At 41.7% G+C, this 18144-nt stretch overlaps 1 protein-coding gene across 2 annotated transcripts in view; it reads right to left on the reverse strand.

Annotated features, from left to right (window-relative positions):
• slc15a2 (solute carrier family 15 member 2) overlaps positions 1-18144 on the reverse strand; it is a 359727-nt gene that overhangs the window by 290773 nt on the left and 50810 nt on the right. For both annotated transcript variants that reach the window (XM_073047618.1, XM_073047617.1), the window contains exon 5: positions 1058-1150. In XM_073047618.1, coding sequence (XP_072903719.1) covers positions 1058-1150 — 93 coding nt within the window. The remainder of the gene's footprint in view (positions 1-1057; positions 1151-18144) is intronic.

The following is an 18144-nucleotide window of genomic DNA, read 5'->3' on the forward strand; positions in this document are numbered from 1 at the left end:
ATGTGATGTTGAGGCTCTATAGGCACTTGTGAGACCACACTTGGGAGTACTGTGTGCAGTTTTGGGCTCCATATTTTAGAAAGGATATACTGATATTGGAGAAGATTCAGAAAAGATTCACGAGAATGATTCCAGGAATGAAAGAGTTACCGTATGAGGAATGTCTGGCAGCTCTTGGGAGTTCAGGAGAATGAGGGGTAATCTCATAGATACATTCCGAATGTTAAAAGGCCTGAACATATTAGATATGGCAAAGTTATTTCCCATGGTAGGGGATTCTAGGACAAGAGGGCACGATTTCAGGATTGAAGGACGTCCATTTAGAACTGAGATGCGGAGAAATTACTTTAGTTAGAGGGTGATAAATCTGTGGAATTTGTTGCCACAAGCAGCTGTGAAGGCCAAGTCATTGGGTGTATTTAAGGCAGAAATAGATAGGTTCTTGATTAGCCAGGGCATCAAAGGGTATAGGGTGAAGGCAGGAGAGTGGGGATGACTGGAAGAATTGGATCAGCCCTTGATTGAATGGCAGAGCAGACTCGATGTGCTGAATGACCTACTTCTGCTCCTATATCTTATGGTCTTATGGTAATAGTGGAGCAGACTCGATTCTGCTCCTATGTCTTATGGACCAGTTGAATCAAAGTGCTTGTTTTCATGTCATATTACTCTAAGACTAGAGTCATAGAATACTTCATCACACAAACAGGCCTTTTGGCCATCAAGTCCATGTTGAACTTCTTCTCTGCCTAGTCCCATCAAGCTGCTCCCAGACCATAGCCTGCCGTCCTCCTGCTATCAATGTACCTGTCCAAATTTCTATTTAATGTAGAAATTGAACCTGTATCCACAACTTGTATTGGCAGCTCGATCCACACTCTCACCACCTTCTGAGTGGTGTTCCCGTCATGTTCTCTTAAATATTCTTCTGTAAATACCCTAATAATCCAACCTCCATATTCCTCTGAGTTGAAAATTCCAGTGATAGGACTGAAAACCCCATGAGATCTGGCATTGGTATGAAACAGTAAGGAAGAACTTTAGTTGTTTTACTTACACGTGAATGGTGTGATCACCCACAGTTGGAATAGCTCCAAGCGACTTCACCACATGACCAATGATGTACACAATGGACAGGAAGGTGATGGTCCTGTTTGAGATCAGTAAAGCAAATGTCTAATCAGTATTTAACAAGACAAAATGACTCTCTGAAAATGTTATTTTTATCCCTTAGTAAATTTTAGGGAAAAGGCTTCATGAGGAAACTGGACAAGGGAATGCTGGAAGTGTTCACCAAATCGAGCAACATTTTTGAGGGCAGGGAACGTCAGATGAAGGAATCAGCAGCAGAACTGGGCACAGTGGTAGTGTGACACTATTACAACTTGAGCTGTTCAGAGTTTGGAGTTCAATTCCAGTACCACTGCAAGGAGTTTGTATGTTATCCCCGTGAATGTGTGGATTTCCTTCAGGTGTTGTAATTTTCTCCCACAGTTCAAAGACATACCAGTTAGTAGGTAAGTTGTCCTTTGATTAGGCTTAAACTGCTGGTGGCTGGGTGGGCGGCTCATTGGACCAGAAGGGTCTGTTCCACTCTGTATCTCAAAATAAGTAAGAAAAAGACTGGAGTAGTGGGAAAAAAATTCCAGTTGGAAAGAATGCCCCCTGACTTGGTCTATAGAGTACTTCCAGCAATCTCTGGTTTTATTTTGGACTTCCAGTATCCATAGTGTTTTGCTCCAGCATATAATGAAAACTTTGTATATGAAACACCCTGGTTTCCTTGGCTGCATAAGTCTAGGGAAGACAATCTTCAGCCCCACCAAACACGAGATTGATACATGAGCCCACCCTAAAACCCCCTGTTGTATGGATGCTGTGTAATTCGCTTCCCTGTTATAAGTGAGTGCGATGAAATAAAAGACAGTACACCGCATACAATTAAAAAATTTATCTTTACAGTTCTTAATTTGACTGAAGGATTAGTAAGGAACAAAAAAGTAAAGGGCCCATTTTAATGAAACAGTCTAATGTGCACAACTTGAGCTCACAGTTTCTCCAAGTCATCGATCCTCAATCGATCTCAACCCAGGTTTTGTCGAATCACGGTCTCGCTCTGGATCAAATCCTACAACCTCTTCTCCCTGGCATTTTCTTTCTTCATCCCCCTCAAACAAAAAAAACTTCAAGCCCAACCTTAGTGTTCCTCACCACAGAAACCTCCCCTTCAATTCAACCATCGTAATTGGATGGTAGACATTCTCCTCATCTCTGATCTTCAACAGTAACCCAAACAGAAGCTGAAAACAAGCAGCTCGCACAGAACTGCCAAAATGAAATACAGAACAGCGTAACAGTAAAATGGATGAACCAGAGTATTGCATAGACTAGAAAGAAGGGCAAGTGTAAAAACTGGATGGTTATAGTTGCTTAAAATGATTGACAGTCTTTGAGGAAATGCACATTGTAATATTCTTTTCTCTTTCCCACCTGGAAGCACTTCTACCTCACTGCCCTATATTCTATGTTCTATGTGAGCTCCCTGACATATACAATAGACACACAGTTGCAACTGTAAAAGGTTTTTTCAGGTGAAAAATAAGAGAAATGAGAGTGGATATAGGACCGCTAGAAAATGAGCCCATAGAAATAATCATGTGGGACAAGGAGATGGCAGATGAACTAAATAAGTATTTTGCATCAGTCTTCTCTGTGGAAGACACTAGCAGTGTGCCAGATGTTGAAGGGTGTGAGGGAAGAGAACATAAGAACATAAGAAATAGGAGCAGGAGTCGGCCATCTGGCCCGTCGAGCCTGCTCCACTATTCAATAAGATCATAGCTGATCTGGCCATGGACTCATCTCCACCTACCTGCCTTTTCCCCATAATCCTTAATTCCCCAACTATGCAAAAATCTATCCAAACTTGTCTTAAATATATTTACTAAGGTATCCTCCACTGCTTCATTAGGTAGAGAATTCCACAGATTCACTACCCTCTGGGAAAAACAGTTTCTCCTCATCTCCATCCTAAATCTACAGCCTGTCCCCAGGTTTAGTATCACCTACCAGTGGAAACAACATTCCTGCCTCTATCTTATCTATTCCTTTCATAGTCTTAAATGTTTCCAGTAAAGAGACCAGAACTGCACACAGTACTCCAGGTGTGGCCTCACCAGTATCCTGTACAGTTGCAGCATAACCTCCCTGCTCTTAAATTTAATCCCTCAAGCAATGAGGGCCAACATTCCATTTGCCTTCTTGATAGCCTGCTGCATCTGCAAACCAACCTTTTGTGATTCATGCACAAGCACACTCAAGTTCCTCTGCATAACAGCATTCTGCAATTTACCATTCAAATAATAATCTGATCTTCCAGTTTTCCTTCCAGAGTGACTGACCACACATTTACCAACACTGTACTCTATCTGCCAGTCTCTTGCCCACTCACTTAACCTATCTATATCTCTCTGCAAACTCTCCATACCTTCAGCACAATTTTCTTTTCCACTTAATTTAGTGTCATCAGCAAACATAGATACACTACACTTGGTCCCCTCTTCCAGATCGTTAATGTATATCGTGAACAGTTGCAGGTCCCAGTACTGACCCCTGTGGCACACCGCTCACCACTGATTGCCAACCAGAGTAACATCTGTAATGTACTGTGTGAGTATTCGTAGGTCAGAGTGCGTATGATGTCAGAACGGGGGTTATGGAAAGTGGAAGTCTGGTGAATAAATTGGTTGTTCAATATACTGCGGTGTCCGAGTCACATCAATACTACATGGTGTCAGAAGTAATTGTGGAAGAAAAAAAAATAAAAGATGTCACAGTTACAGCCACTGTCGAGTTTAAGCCTACGAGGTAATATTGCTGAATTGGAAGGTTCGGCTCCAGCAGTTTGAGCGGTTTTGCACCGCTAGTGGTGTGGTTGAAAAGACGGAGAAAGTGCAGTGTGTTACGTTTCTGCATGTGGCGGGGGCAGAGGTAATAAAGGTTTGCAACACGTTTGTCTTCCAAGATGATGAGCAAGATAAAATTGAAGTGTTGAAAAAAAAGTTTCAAGATTACTGTGAACTGAGAAAAAACCTACCGTACATCCGACATTTATTTTTTACGAGGGCTCAAGGACCAACAGAGACCATAGACACTTATGTATCAAATTTGAGGAACAAGGCAAAAAAACTGTGAGTTTGGACAACTGCATGATTCTTTAATACTCAACAGGATTGTATGCGGCATACGAGATGATCATGTGAGAGGCAGGCTACTGAGAAAGGTGGAGCTTACCTTAGAAAAGGCGATTGATGTTTGCCGTGCCAGCAAGATCACGTCAAGTCAGGTTAAAGTGCTTAATGAAGAAGTTGAAGTGCACAAAATAAAAACTGTGAAAACTGACAAGAGTAGGACAAAGCCAGCTCCACAGGATAATCAAAAGGAAGTTAACTGGAACAGATGTGGTTATAAACATGGATACAGAAAATGTCCAGCCTTTAGTAAGACATGCAAATTATGCAGAAAAAAAATCACTTTGCAAAGATGTGCAAATCGCAGGAACAAGCAAGGAAAATGCATGCTGTGGAGCAGAGTGAGGGCAACAGTGATATGTTCATTGGTACAGTTGAAGTGGAACAGGAGGTATGCATCAAGAATATTGACAATGCAGAGATGGAGGATGAAGATGATTAGACTCAAGATCTGATGATAAACAGGAGGAATGTGACATTTAAGCTTGACACTGGGGCAAAGTGCAATGTAATGTCAGCAGAAACATTCAACTCACTGGACATCAGAGGAAGACTGAGAAAATCCACCTGCAAGCTTGTTGCATATTTCAGTCACAAGACAGCGCCATTGGGAAAGAAAACACTCACCTGTGAGTACGAAGGACAAAAACACAAGATAGAGTTTGAGATAGTACAGCAACATGTTCCAGCAATACTGGGCAAAGCAACAAGCACAAAGCTAGGCCTGGTGAAGCGAATCTATGGTGTGGAAAAAGAAAATGACCTTCTCAAAGACTTTGCTGACTTGTTTTCTGGACTAGGATGTTTACCAGGGAAATACCATATCCAGATTGATCCAGCTATTGCACCAGTTGTGCATGCCCCGAGAAAGATTCCAGGAGCTCTCAGGGATCGAGTAGTGGAGGAGCTACACAGAATAGAACAGATGGGAGTCATAACAAGACAAATAGAACCGACTGACTGGGTGAATAGTATGGTGACAGTGGTCACAGAAAAAAAGATGAGGATTTGCATGGATCCACAAGATCTCAACCGAGCCATCAAAAGAGAGCACTATCCGCTGCTCATGGTTGAAGAGGTTGTCTCCCGCATGTCTAATGTGAAATACTTTTCAGTATTAGACTCAAATCAAGGTTTCTGGCAGATCAAGCTGGATGAGGAAAGTTCCAAATTATGCACTTTCAACACACCCATAGGGAGATAACGTTTCCTGTGTCTACCCTTTAGGATTTCTTCTGTATCAGAGGTATTCCAGAGGTCAGTGGTACAAATGATTGAAGGCCTGGACGGAGTGGTCAACATCATTGATGATTTGCTGGTATGGGGTGTGTTACGGATTCAGCAACAATAAATATATAAATGAGGCAGGGGTTTTTATAACAAATAAAACGTTTATTAAACACTGAAAAACAAACCCCCAACAGTAAACAAACCACTAATGTAACCGGAAATCAGCTGCTGTGCGGCAGCTTAAACAGTTCTTAAAGGAATAAAGCGAAAACAGTTCTTAAAGTGATGTTGCAAAAACAGTTCTTCAAAGTAGTACTGCAAAAGTTCAAAATGCTTATGGTCCATTAAAGGAGAGACTTTTTAGACAATTTAAATTCTCTTTCACGTCGTGTTGCTGCGGTTCCCAGTCGAACTATACTTTTCCCCCGGAGAATTTACAAAGATGAAAATGAAACGGCTTAAAGGCACTGACCTTTCCTTTACAAAACTGTTCCCAATCCTTTCTGCTATATTTCGCAGGGATTAACACGGGGACAGCCAACGAATTCCTTCCGAATGAGGATCAAACAAGGTTGAACCTGTTTCACCGTTGAAATCGACTTTCCTCGATCTTTTAGCTCCCGAACTCCGATCTTCACTTTCCACTGATTTTTAACTGGCAGTATTATAAAGAAACTGCCGGCAATGACCTTTTAAACTTTAGGCATTAAATAAAACTCCATCTTTCAACCAAACTGCGTCATAATATTGGACCACGCAGTGGCATGGAGTCAAACTGGCAAATCCAGCCACGAACTGCCCCTCCTCACAGGGAGGGGTGTCCTTTTATACCCTGTAAAAAAAACCTGTCACATGACCTCTACTGGCAGGAAAATGACGTCACTCCACCATCACAAGACCACTACCTTAAGTCCAGTATAGCTTCAACACCACTGTCACGTGACAAGTACACCACTGTCACGGGTACGTAACAGGTGACACAATTGAGGAACATGATCAGAGACTGAGGAAGCTTCTGGAGAGAGCACGTGTGTACAATCTAAAACTGAACAAAAGTAAATGTAAGATCTCCAGAGATACGGGGAATTATAGACCGGTTAGTCTGACATCGGTGGTGGGGAAAATGCTAGAGTCGGTTATCAAAGATGTGATAGCAGCACATTTGGAAAGAGGTGAAATCATCGGACAAAGTCAGCATGGATTTGTGAAAGGAAAATCATTTCTGATGAATCTTATAGAATTTTTTTGAAGATGTAACTAGTAGAGTGGATAGGGGAGAGCCAGTGGATGTGGTATATTTAGATTTTCAAAAGGCTTTTGACAAGGTCCCACACAGGAGATTAGTGTGCAAACTTAAAGCACACCATATTGGGGGTATGGTATTGATGTGGATAGAGAATTGGTTGGCAGACAGGAAGCAAAGAGTGGGAGTAAACGGGACCTTTTCAGAATGGCAGGCAGTGACTAGTGGGGTACCGCAAGGCTCAATGCTGGGACCCCAGTTGTTTACAATATATATTAATGATTTAGACAAGGGAATTAAATGCAGCATCTCCAAGTTTGTGGATGACACGAAGCTGGGTGGCGGTGTTAGCTGTGAGGAGGATGCTAAGAGGATGCAGGGTGACTTGGATAGGTTAGGTGAGTGGGCAAATTCATGGCAGATGCAATTTAATGTGGATAATTGTGAGGTTATCCACTTTGGTTGCAAGAACAGGAAAACAGATTATTATCTGAATGGTGGCCGATTAGGAAAAGGGGAGGTGCAATGAGACCTGGGTGTCATTGTACACCAGTCATTGAAAGTGGGCATGCAGGTACAGCAGGCGGTGAAAAAAGCAAATGGTATGTTGGCATTCATAGCAAAAGGATTTGAGTACAGGAGCAGGGAGGTTCTACTGCAGTTGTACAAGGCCTTGGTGAGACCGCACCTAGAATATTGTGTGCAGTTTTGGTCCCCTAATCTGAGGAAAGACATTCTTGCCATAGAGAGAGTACAGAGAAGGATCACCAGATTGATTCCTGGGATGGCAGGACTTTCATATGAAGAAAGACTGGATCGACTAGGCTTATACTCACTGGAATTTAGAAGATTGAGGGGGGATCTTATTGAAACGTATAAAATTCTAAAGGGATTGGACAGGCTAGATGCAGGAAGATTGTTTCCGATGTTGGGGAAGTCCAGAACAAGGGGTCACAGTTTAAGGATAAAGGGGAAGCCTTTTAGGACCGAGATGAGGAAAAACTTCTTCACACAGAGAGTGGTGAATCTGTGGAATTCTCTGCCACAGGAAACAGTTGAGGCCAGTTCATTGGCTATATTTAAGAGGAAGTTAGATATGGCCCTTGTAGCTAAAGTGATCAGAATGTATGGAGAGAAAGCAGGTACGGGGTTCTGAGTTGGATGATCAGCCATGATCATATTGAATGGTGGTGCAGGACCGAATGGCCTACTCCTGCACCTATTTTCTATGTTTCTATGAGATCAAATACATAGGTCATGTACTCAGCGCTGATGGGCTAAAACCAGATAATGAAAAGGTCAGGGCTGTGTTACAGCTACCACCACCCGAAGATAAGCAAGAACTATTGAGGTTCATAGGCATGATACAGTATCTTGCCAAATTCATTCCCAACTTATCAGAGGTCAGTGCTCTACTTCGAAAGCTACTAGAGATTAATACTGAATGGCATTGGAAAGATGAACAAAAGAAAAGCTTTGACACATTGAAGCAGTTGGTTACCAATGCACCAGCACTCAAGTTCTATGATGTCAATAAACCAGTGACGATGTCTGTGGATGCCAGTTCGGAAGGAATAGGAGCTGTTATACTGCAGGATGGGAGGCCTGTGGCTTATGGATCACGAGCACTTACAGACTGTCAACGCCGATATGCTCAAATCAAGAAGGAATTACTCGCCATAGCTTATGGGTGTGAGAAGTTCCACCAATATGTATATGGCAAAGAAATCCAGGTTGAGAGTGATCACAAACCACTTGAGAGCATCTTCAAAAAGCCACTCCACCAAGCTCCTATGAGGCTGCAAAGGATGCTTCTCAGGCTACAGAGGTACACTCTCACAGTTACCTATAAGCCAGGAAAGGAACTGCACATCGCTGATGCTTTGAGCTGTGCTTACCTCAAAGAGCAAAAGAAAGAGTTGCTAGGAAGATAGCTGGACATCAACTGGGTTTCACCTCAGCTACCCATCTCTGAGGAGAAGTTGAACATGTTCAGGAAAGCGACTGCAGATGATCCTGAGATGCAAATACTAAGAATCATTACAATGAATGGATGGCCAACAGAAAGATGTTCCAAAAGAAATACAGAAATACTGGACATTTAAAGAGGAAATCAGCTATGCATCAGGACTAATGTTCAAAGCGGCAAAACTCATCGTACCAAACCAAATGAGACAGGAAATGCTCAACAGAATTCATGAGTCACACCTGGGGAAAGTGAAATGTAAAGAAAGAGCAAGGGATATTCTCTATTGGCCATAATGAAAACAAAAACAGCAATCCAAGAGAGCCTTTGCTTCCCCATCCACTACCAGGAAGACCATGGGTGAAGATTGGCACAGATCTTTTTCACTACAATGGTGCAGAATATCTGCTTTGTATGGACAACTATTCAAAATATCCAGAGATCACCAAGTTGTGACACATCCAGTCAAGGTGTCATTACCGCAATGAAGTCGACATTTGCAAGACATGGTATTCCAGATATTGTCATTAGTGACAATGGTCCACAATGTGCCAGTGGTGAGTTTAGAGGGTTCTCAGAAATCTGCGAATTTCAACATGATACTTCCAGTCCAGGCCATGCTCAATCTAATGGACAAGCAGAGAGAACTGTACAAACTGTGAAGAACATGCTCAAGAAGGCACAAAGCAGCAACGGTGACCCTTACATTGCTCTGCTTGAATACCACAACACACCGATTGAGGGTGTCGGGTTCTCTCCTGTGCAGCTGTTGATGGGACATCGTCTGGTCCAAACTGCCAACGTCCACAACTCTACTGACTCCTGAAGGTAATCTTCAAGTACATGACAAGTAAAAGTACAAGCAAATAAAACAAAAGAGCTACTATGACAGACATACAAGACAGTTGCCAGATCTGCATACAGGTGAAAATGTCAGAATACAGAGAGGAGACACTTGGCAACCAGCTGTGGTTGTGAACAAACATCGGCAACCAAGATCCTTCATAGTTCTCACGCCGGATGGAAGAGTCTACAGGAGGAACAGGAAGCATCTGCTGAAGACAAGCGAGAGGGAGTTTCCACGTACAGATGCACAGGACATTTCCACAGATACAGACACGAAAACAAAAGACACCAAGAGTGAGGGATGCGACAAAACCCCATGATGCAATGAAGGTGAAGGTTTGGCGCAGGCTGACAGAGGTGGAAATGCAGACCGCAAAGACACAGAGGTCATTCGAGAGACTGACTCTGATGAAGGACAAGCACAGTCACAGTTGTATCGCACACGGTCTGGGAGATAAGTCAAACTTCCAGCTAGATACAGAGACTAGATCTACCTACAGTCTCACACAGTTTGAGGCAAAGTCACACATATTATAAGGTCCAAGGTGTGAAATAAAAGGTTTATTAATCTATGTTAGTAGAAGAAAATATACTGCTGTTAGTATTGTAAGATACAATGTAGAATACAGTATAAGAAGTTAAGATTTTTTCTAGTTTATGTCATGGCTATTGCAATGTAAGAAAGGCATTGTTTTGGTAATTCAGTGTTGTAAAAAAAATCTTGAGAAGGGGGATGTAATGTACTGTGTGAGTATTCGTAGGTCAGAGTGCGTATGACGTCAGAACGGGGGTTATAGAAAGTGGAAGTCTGGTGAATAACCATGGTTGTTCAATATACTGCAGTATCCGAGTCACATCAATACTACAACACCCATATATCCCAACTCTCGGCTTTTTATTAGTTAACCAATCTTGTATCCATGCTAATACATCACCCCCCAACTCTATGCATCCTTATCTTATGGATAAGTTTTTTATGTGGTACCTTATCGAAAGCCTTCTGGAAATCCAAGTAAGTAGTGTCCATCTGTTCCCCTCTATCCACTGCACTCATTATATCCTAAAAAAAAACTCCACTAAGTTTGTCAAACTGGACCTGCCTTTGCTAAATCCATGCTGCATCTGCCCAGAGGATGCATTTCTTTCCAGATGCCTCATAGCTTCAAGCATTTTCCCAACTACAGATGTTAAACTAACTGGCCTATAGTTACTTGCCTTTTGCCTACATTTTTTTTTGAACAGTGGCATGACATTCACTGTCTTCCAATCCACTGGGACCTGCCCAGAGTCCAGAGAATTTTGGTAAACTATCACCAAAGCTTCTACTATAACTTCTGTCATTTCTTTCAGTACCCTGGAATGCATTCCATCAGGACCAGGGGACTTGTCTATCTTCAGGCCCACAAGTTTGCTCAGCACTACCTCTTTAGTGATAGCTATTGTATCGAGGTCCCTTCACATCCATAACATCTCTCTTTGGCATGTTAGACATGGCCTAAATTTAATTGGCTCCATCTGGATATTAGCCTACAGAGTATGCAGGACATCTTGAAGGAGTGGTGTCTCAGAAAGGCAGCGTCCATTATTAAGGACCCCAGCACCCAGGGCATGCCCTTTTCTCACTGTTACCATCAGGTAGAAGGTACAGAAGCCTGAAGACACACATCCAGTGGTTCAGGAACAGCTTCTTCCGCTATGCCATCTGATTCCTAGATGGACATTGAACCCATGAACACTACCTCACTTTTATTAATATATATTATTTCTGTCTTTGCACAATGTTTAATCTATTCAATATACATATAGTGTAATTGATTTACCTATTTATTTTTACTTTATTCTTCTATATTAAGCACAGCATTGAACTGCTAGTAAGTTAAAAAAATTCATGACACATGCAGGTGATAATAAATCTGATTTCGATTCTGATTCTGTTTCTTCCACTGTGAAGACTAACACAAAATAGTCATTCAAAACCTAGGCCATTCTTTAAAGTTTTCCCAATCTTCCAGTTTCCCACTACTCTTGGCAACTTTGTACGCATGAGCTTTCAGTTTGATGCCTTCTGTTATTTCCTTAGTTATCAAAGACTGGCTCTCCCCACCCTTACTGTTCTTGCTTTTAACTAGAATATACTTTTGTTGAGCACTATGAAAAATCTCTTTGAAAGTCTTCCACTGTTCCTCAACGATCCCACCACATAGCCTGTGTTCCTAGTCTACACTAGCCAAATCCTCCCTCATCCCATTGTAGTCTCCATTGTTTAGGCATAATTGGTTTTAGATTGAACTATTGCACCCTCCATTTGTATGAGAAATTCAGTCATACTGTGAGCACTCTATTGAAGAGGATCCCTAACAACAAGTTCACTAATTTTACCTGTGTCATTGCACAGGACCAGATCTAAGATAGCACGTTCCCCTGTAAGTTCAGTAACATGCTGTTCAAGAAAGCCTTCATGGATGCGTTCTATGAAGTCCTCCTCAAAACTGCCTTGACCAGCTTGATTCACCCAATCTATGTACAAGTTAAAGCCCCCATGATAACTGCTGTTCCATTCTTACATGCCTCAGATATTTCTCTGTTTATTGCCTGTGCCACTGTAATGTTATTATTCAGTGGCTGATAGACAACTCCCACCAGTGATTTTTTTTTTCCCTTTACTATTCCTAATCTCTAACCAGATGGATTCAACATCCTGCTCCTTAGACCTTATATCATCTCTCACTATCGCCCTGATCTCATCTATAATTAAGAGTGCTACCCCATCTCCCTTAGCTTCCTGCCTATCCTTCATATTACCTGATATCCTTGGATATTTCATTCCCAATCCTCTCCACCCTGCAACCACATCTCTACAATAGCCACTAAATCATACCTCTTTGTACTGATTTGTGCTACAAGTTCAATGACCTTGTTTTGAATACTACGGGCATTCAGATAAAGTGCCCTTACAGTTATTGTGCTTTTAAAATCTTGTGATTTTTTTCTCTTTTGCACTTGACTTTTCTTTACTCCACTCTTTTCTCTTTTTTATCTTTTGCTTTTTCTTTATCTCTATCCAGACCTTTCTCTTTTACTTTATCTATGCTTCTCCAATCTGTTGAACCCACTCCCCTATTATTTGGTTTAAAGACCTACCCACAGCTCTAGTTATGTGATTCGCTAGGATCCAGGTCCCATTATTGTTCAGATGGAGCCCATCCCATTGGAACAGCTCCCTCCTTCCCCAATACTGCTGCCATTTTCCCATCTTCCACACCAATTCTTGAGCCACGCATTTAACTCCCTAATTTTGACCCTATGCTAATTTGCACTGGCTCAGGTAGTAATCCAGAGATTACCACCTTTTTGGTTCTGCTTTTTAATTTAGTCCCTTGCTGTTCAAATTCCCTCATTACAACCTCTTTCCTGTGCTACCTATGATGTTGGCACCCATATGGACCACCTTTCCTCTCCCACTGCAAATTCCTCTGCAGGTCAGATAAGATGTCCCGAACCCGGGCATCAGGCAAGCAACACAGCCTTCAGGACACTCTATCCTAGCAACAGAGAACTCTGTCTATTCCCCTGACTATACCATCTCCAATTACCATCACATTTCTCTTCTCTCCCCCTCTGGAATGTCTCCCTGAACTACAGTGCCACAGTTAGTTTGCTCATCCTTCCTACAGCCCTCACTCTCATCCACACAGGGAGCAAGAATCTCAGACCTGTTGAACAAGCTCAGGGACTGAAGTTCCTCCAGTACTGTCTTGGATCCCACTCCCCACCTCACTTGCAGTCACAACCTCTTGTCTCTAACCACAGTCCAAATTTGAGGCAGCTAATCTAATGGGTGTGAAGAGAAGTGAGTGCAGTTACTATTACAAGGGGGAAGGTGTTCAAAAAGTTGAAAGACCTAAGAGTACATAAGTCACCGGGACCAGATGAACTGCATTCGAGTATTCTGAAAGAGATTGTGGCGATTTTAGAAATGATCTTTCATGAATTATTGGACTCTAGCATGGTGCCAGAGGATTGGATAATTGCAAATGTCACTCCACTCTTTAAGAAAGGAAGAAGGCAGCAGAAAGGAAATTATAGACCAGTTAGCCTGACCTCAGTGATTGGAAAGATGTTGGAGTCAATTGTTAAGGATGAGGTGATGGAGTACTTGGTGACACAGGATGAGATAGGACAAAATCAGCATGGTTTCCTTAAGGGAAAATCTTGCCTGATTAACCTGTTGGAATTCTTTGAGCAGGTCACATGTAGGATAGATGAAGGTGATGTAGTGTATGTTGTATATTTTGATTTTCAGAAAGCCTTTAGCAAGGTGCCACACATGAGGCTGCCTACCAAGTTAAAAGCTCATGGTATTACAGGAAAGTTACTGGCATTGGTTAGAGCATTGGCTGATTGGTAGGAGACAGTGAGTGGGAATAAAATGATCCTTTTCTGGTTGGCTGCCAGTAACTAGTGGTGTTCCGCGGAGGTCAGTGTTGGGACCACTTCTTTTAATGCTGTATATAAATGATTTAGATGAAATAGATGGCTTTGTTGCCAAGTTTGCAGATGATATGAAGATTGGTGGAAGGGCAGGTACAGTTGAGGAAATAGGTAGGATGCAGAAGGACTTGGACAGATTAGGAGAATGGGCAAGAAAGTGGCAAATGAAATACAATATTGGAAAATGCATGGTCATGCACTTTGGTAGTAGAAATAATTGTACAGACTATTTTGTAAACGGGGAGAAAATCCAAAAATAGGAGATGTAAAGGGACTTGGGAGTCCTTGTGCAGAACACCCTAAAAGTTAACTTGCAGGTCGACTTAGTGGTGAGGAAGGCAAATGCCATTTTAGCATTCATTTCAAGTGGTCTAGAATACAAGAGCCAGGATGTGAGCCTGAGGCTTTATAAGGCACTGGTGAGGCCTCACCTTGAGTATTGTGAACAGTTTTGGGCCCCTCATCTTAGAAAAGATGTGCTGGCATTGGAGGGTTCAGAAGAGGTTCACAAGGATGATTCCAGGAATGAAAGGGTTGTCAAGCGAAGAACATTTGATGGCTTTCAGTCTGTACTTGCTGGAACTCAGAAGGATAAGGGGTATCTCATTGAAACCTTTTGAATATTGAAAGACCTTGATGGAGTAGATGTGGAAAGAATGTTTCCCATGGTGGGAAAGTCTTCCACAAGAGGGCACAGCCTCAGGATAGAGGGGGGCCCTTTCAAAACAGAGATGTGGAGAAATTTCTTTAGCCAAAGGGTGGTGAATTTGTTGCCACATGCTGCTGTGGAGACCAGGACATTGGGTGTATTTAAGGCAGAGATTGTTAAGGTCTTGATTGGACATGGCATCAAAGGTTACAGGGAGAAGGCCAGGAACTGGGGTTGAGGAGGAGAAAGAAAAAGAAGTATCAGCCATGATTGAATGGCAGAGCAGACTCAATGGGCCAGATAGCCTAATTCTGCTCCTATGTCTTAAGGCCTTATGGCACCATACTTAATTTTTTTGATTCCTAACAACATATGCCTCCACAACCTCTCCATTAACTGTTCTGGCACGCTGGTTCCCATCCCCCTTCAACTCTAGTTTAAACCCCACCATGCAGCATTAACAAACCTTCGCTTTTCAAAGCTCTTTTTCACTGCTGTGACCTGCTGTCCTTATCCTTGGGCAGTGAACCTGATCGAAGCTCGCTCTTCCCCAAACTTCCAAAGTCTGGATCGACTGCTTGTCAAAGCTCTTTGACTGCCAAAAGTCAATGTATCCCTGGTAACTTGTAATCTATAAATTATTTGTTAGTTTTGGCAGTCACTTATGTGGGCTTTTTTTAAAAAAATGAATCCTCTTAATTTTATCACTATCTCATGATACTTGAAGATAGGTTTTGGTATAATGCGCTTATTTATACTTTGCTAATTTTTGAACTCTAAATATTTGAATTAAAATATTATTTTGATGTAATTGTTTTTCTTACTTGCTCATTTTGCTATGAAATTGACATAATTTCTGATAGTAATTGCAGCCTGGCACTTTTTGATGCCCTTTCACTACCAGGTTACACGATTGAGTTACAACTATTCCAGGATGAGCACATTTGCACTTACACTCAGTAACACTATATTTCAACTGACATCTTTTGGTGTTGTCTGCATTCTTCCCTCGTCTATCATAATGAAAACTGATTTGCTGTTAGTCATTTCATTAATTATTAAATGGTTGGAGTCTGTATAAATCGTGCCTGAATATTGACTACACTTCTAATGCACTGTAGAATATTTTGAGGATGGGATGAAGTACAATTCCTTTGCTTAAAACATTTTACTGTTAATTGTAGGGAGAATTTGTTGAAGATGGTACTGAGACTCACTTTTCTATTGGCAATCATGACTGCTGTATCAAGGCTGTGAGCAGTGGGAAACGAAGAGAAGGAATTATCCACACTCTTATTATGGATGGCCAAGAAATCCCAGAAATTGTTGAATAATTTCCTGAATGGCAGCTGTGCTAAAGAACAAATATCCTTGAATTTATTGGTAAATCAGTTGTCATAATATATAAGACACATGATAATGAAACAATTCTATTTCTGATCAGTTGGGGAAATTTGTGTTTTTGTGCATAATCACCCTCTAGTTGCAGTAGGAAATGAGTTTTTGATTTTAAATTATTCTTACTGTCAAAAGCATTTAACAGCGAGTGAGAGTAAAAGAATCCTTTGCTGATTGGTTGCTACTGACTAGTGGTGTTCCACTAGGGTTGGTGTTAGGACTGCTTCTTTGTATTGTGTATATTAATTATTTAGATGATGAAATAGATTGCTTTGTTGCCAAGTTTGCAGATGAGATGAAGGTTGGTGGAGGAGCAGCTCGTGTTGAAGGACTCAATAGGTAGGCTGCAGAAGGACTTAGACAAATTAGGAGAATGGGAAGGAAAGTGGCAAATGAAGTACAATATTGGAAAATACACAATCATGCACTTTGGTAATAGAAATAAATGTGCAGTCTATATTCTAAACACAGTGAATACCTAAAAATCTGAGATGCAAAGGGACTTTAAAGTCCTTGTGCAGTACACCCTACAGGTTAAGCTGCAGGTAGAGTCAGAGGTGAGGAAGGCAAATGCAAGATTAGCATTCATTTCAAGAGATCTAGAATACAAGATAAGGGATGTGATGCTGAGGCTTTATAAGATACTGCTGAGGCCTCAACTTGAGTATTGTGAACTGTTCTGGCCTCCTGATCTGAGAAAGGATGTGCTGGCATTGATGAGGTATCAAAGGAGGTTCACAAGGATGATTCCAGGATTGAAAGGGTAATCATATAAGGAATGTTTGATAGTTCTGGACCTATACTCGCTGAAATTTAGAAGGTTGAGGGGGGATCTCATTGAAACCTTTCGAATGTTGAAAGGCCTAGACAGAGTAGATGTGGAAAGGATGTTTCCCATGGTGGGGGAATTTAGGACAAGAGGGCATAGCCTCAGGACAGAGGGGCATCCATTTAAAACAAAGTTGAGAACTTTCTTCAGCCAGAGGGTGGTGAATTTGTAGATTTTATTAACACAGGCAGCTGTGGAGGCCGGGTTGTTGGGTGTATTTAAGGCAGAGCTTGATAGGTTCTTGATAGGACATGGCATCATAGGTTACAGGGAAAAGGTCAGGGAGTGGAGCTGAAAAGGGTTAAAAAGGATTAGCCATGATTGAATGGCGGAGCAGACTCAATGTGCCAAATGGCCGAATTCTGCTCCTATTGATTGAAACATATAAGATTATTAAGGGATTGGACACACTAGAGGCAGGAAAAATGTTCCCGATGTTGGGTGAGTCCAGAACCAGAGGCCACAGTTTAAGAATAAGGGGTAGGCCATTTAGAACAGAGTTGAGGAAAAACTTTTTCACCCAGAGAGTTGTGGATCTATGGAATGCTCTGCCTCAGAAGGCAGTGGAGGCCAATTCTCTGGATGCTTTCAAGAAAGAGTTAGATAGAGCTCTTAAAGATAGCAGAGTCAAGGGATATGGGGTGAAGGCAGGAAGTGGGTACTGATTGTGGATGATCAGCCATGATCACATTGAATGACAGTGCTGGCTCTAAGGGCAGAATGGCCTACTCCTGCACCTATTGTTCACTGTCTATGTCTTCTGGTCTTACGGTTCTGTGGTCTGTTTAAGAAACCCCATTCTCATTATCCCTGCAATAAATTATTGTCCTTTAAGCAATAACATCCCAAACTTAATGCTAACATAGTGACTGAACAACCAACAGAGGTGGAGCAGTCAACAAAACCTTCAGTGAGAATAGCCTTTCATTAAATGCAGCTGTAATAACTAAGATTGTACCTAAGATTAGAATTAGTTAAATACCAAAAAAAAAATCAGTAGATATCTATGAAGGCTTACAAACTTACTGACTTTGACACATTCTCTAAACTAATGAGTAGCCAATGTCATTTCTAGCCAATGCAATGGAACACTAAGACTATATAATCAATAACATTGGTGCGTCTGGAAATGATTCACAAAATATTCCTGATGTATGCATGGCATCTGTTAATCTCATGAGACCATGGATCTGTGCCTGGAAAGTCTTCTCCAGGGCGCAGGCCTGGGAAAGGTTGTATGGA

Source organism: Hemitrygon akajei, chromosome 5 (genome assembly GCF_048418815.1).
Source record: "Hemitrygon akajei chromosome 5, sHemAka1.3, whole genome shotgun sequence".
NCBI lineage: Eukaryota > Metazoa > Chordata > Chondrichthyes > Myliobatiformes > Dasyatidae > Hemitrygon > Hemitrygon akajei.